The sequence below is a fragment of the Neodiprion pinetum genome, chromosome 3 (assembly GCF_021155775.2).
Source record: "Neodiprion pinetum isolate iyNeoPine1 chromosome 3, iyNeoPine1.2, whole genome shotgun sequence".
Classification (NCBI taxonomy): domain Eukaryota; kingdom Metazoa; phylum Arthropoda; class Insecta; order Hymenoptera; family Diprionidae; genus Neodiprion; species Neodiprion pinetum.
In genome coordinates this window covers 16522051-16523862 of record NC_060234.1, presented here as the reverse complement: position 1 = coordinate 16523862, position 1812 = coordinate 16522051, and the positions used below count along the sequence as shown (strand labels likewise).

The 1812-nt window shown below is 39.2% G+C and overlaps 1 protein-coding gene across 1 annotated transcript; it reads right to left on the bottom strand.

Moving 5' to 3' along the window:
- Nucleotides 1-517: 517 nt before the first annotated feature.
- LOC124214375 (uncharacterized) lies at nt 518-913 on the bottom strand. The gene has a single exon (XM_046616644.1). It carries the CDS (start codon nt 911-913, stop codon nt 518-520), a length of 396 nt encoding a protein of 131 aa, XP_046472600.1.
- Between the last annotated feature and the right edge of the window lie 899 nt (nt 914-1812).

Here is a 1812-nt window from a genome sequence, read left to right as displayed (position 1 = left end):
AAGATAATGTTAGTATTTGTTGGATTAAGAGCTAAATTATATTCCTTTTAAGTGTTAGGAGACAAGAAAGATCAGAAACGGGCCAAGGGTGTAAAAGGATCAACATTGAAAACAACAACTTCTAACGATTACAAGAAATGTGCTTCGCAACATCAAAATGTAATAAAAAATCAAAATTTGATATTGAGTGAAAAACATGAAGCTTATACTGTAGAACAGAAGAAGCTAGCACTAATTGTGAGCTGGAATGATGACAAGCGGATCGTATTCCACGACACGACCGACACGTTTCCGTGGGGCGATAGGCCATGTAAATAAACTGAACCTCAAGTTATGCGATATGCTTTAGCTTTAGAATTACCGCATCGTAGCGTATAGGGTGTGATTTGAAAATGCACAGTGATGTATACAAAAAACATATCTATGGCATCAAATAACAAAGCATACTCAATTTATAGGGTGTGAAATGAAGACATACATACTACAAAACAAAAATTTATTTATTCAATTTATAATGTTACATGTCAGATTCATTTATCAGCGTACTGTCAAAACATAACCATTTTATATATAATTTTTTCCCACGCTTCTTTAGAACCTTTTCCACGAGATGGATGTCCAGATTTTCAACCTTGAGGAGCTCCTGTTCGTAGAAACTGCCATCGATGCGTTGATTTCGATAACCTTTGAGCTTGTACGTCATAGGATGGGTATTGCCTACTTGGCTTATCGTGAATATCTCCGTCGTCCATTTGGGAGTGTGACCTTTCTCGAAGACGTTTTTGAATTTTCTGATTTGAATTTTGTTGCCAGTTTTGAACTTTACCGGTTTGGTAGGTACCGCTCGAAGCCCTCCGTACGCCTGACGTAATAATTGTCTTTCGTTCGCAACGGTGACATCCGATGGTTTCATTCGTATGGTTCGGTGTTTGGTGTTGTTGTAAGCCGATACCAAATCAGATAAGATGTCGAGCCATTTGCAGCTTCCTTGTATATTGAACCGTTTTCACATTTTACTTTTCAGCGAACGATTGAAGCGTCCACAGATCGTCGTCTTCAAATTACTATACGTGAAGTGAAGTTTGATTCCATAGCGTGTTATAAGTGATTCAAATTTTGAGTTGTAAAATTCCGTTTCTCTGTCTACGTGTAATTTTTTCGGTACCCGTCCTTGAACTAGCACAGATCGCCTTTGTAACATCATCTCCGGACTTGCTCTTTATCGGTACAGCCCACGCATACTTCGAAAAAATATCAATGACTGTGAGCATATACTTGTGGCTTTTGTTTTGTTCAGCGTACGACATCATATCAACAAGATCTGCCTGCCAAGTCTCGTCGACGCGGCGCACATCCACACGTCGACGTGGGTAATTACGGCGTGCAGGCTTATGCAGTTCCGTCACTAGCGTTAGCTTTTTCTCGTTTATATTCCAATGCTCTTAGTCTGATGTCCAATTTGGATATGATTTCTGCGTTTCGAATCCACAGGTCTCTGCCTGCTCTAAAATCTTCGTAGAAGGTATCCAAGGTTTTCTCCGTGGTGATCTACAAATCATTGATCATTTGATCGAGGTCATCAATTTGTTTTTGCAGTGAGTTGAATTTTCGTCTGAGGATTTCCAAGGTTACCGCATTGTTCGGCTTTGCGGGATCTGCGACATTACACAGTCTCTTGTTCTGTACATCGTAATGATGAGCATTCTTTGTTTTTTCTTTTTCCCTAGCAAAAACCATCAATATTACCATCATTGATACGTGAGGGTGAGAGTTTACTAAGCGGTAGTAGTTAATGATTAATGAATAATCAAA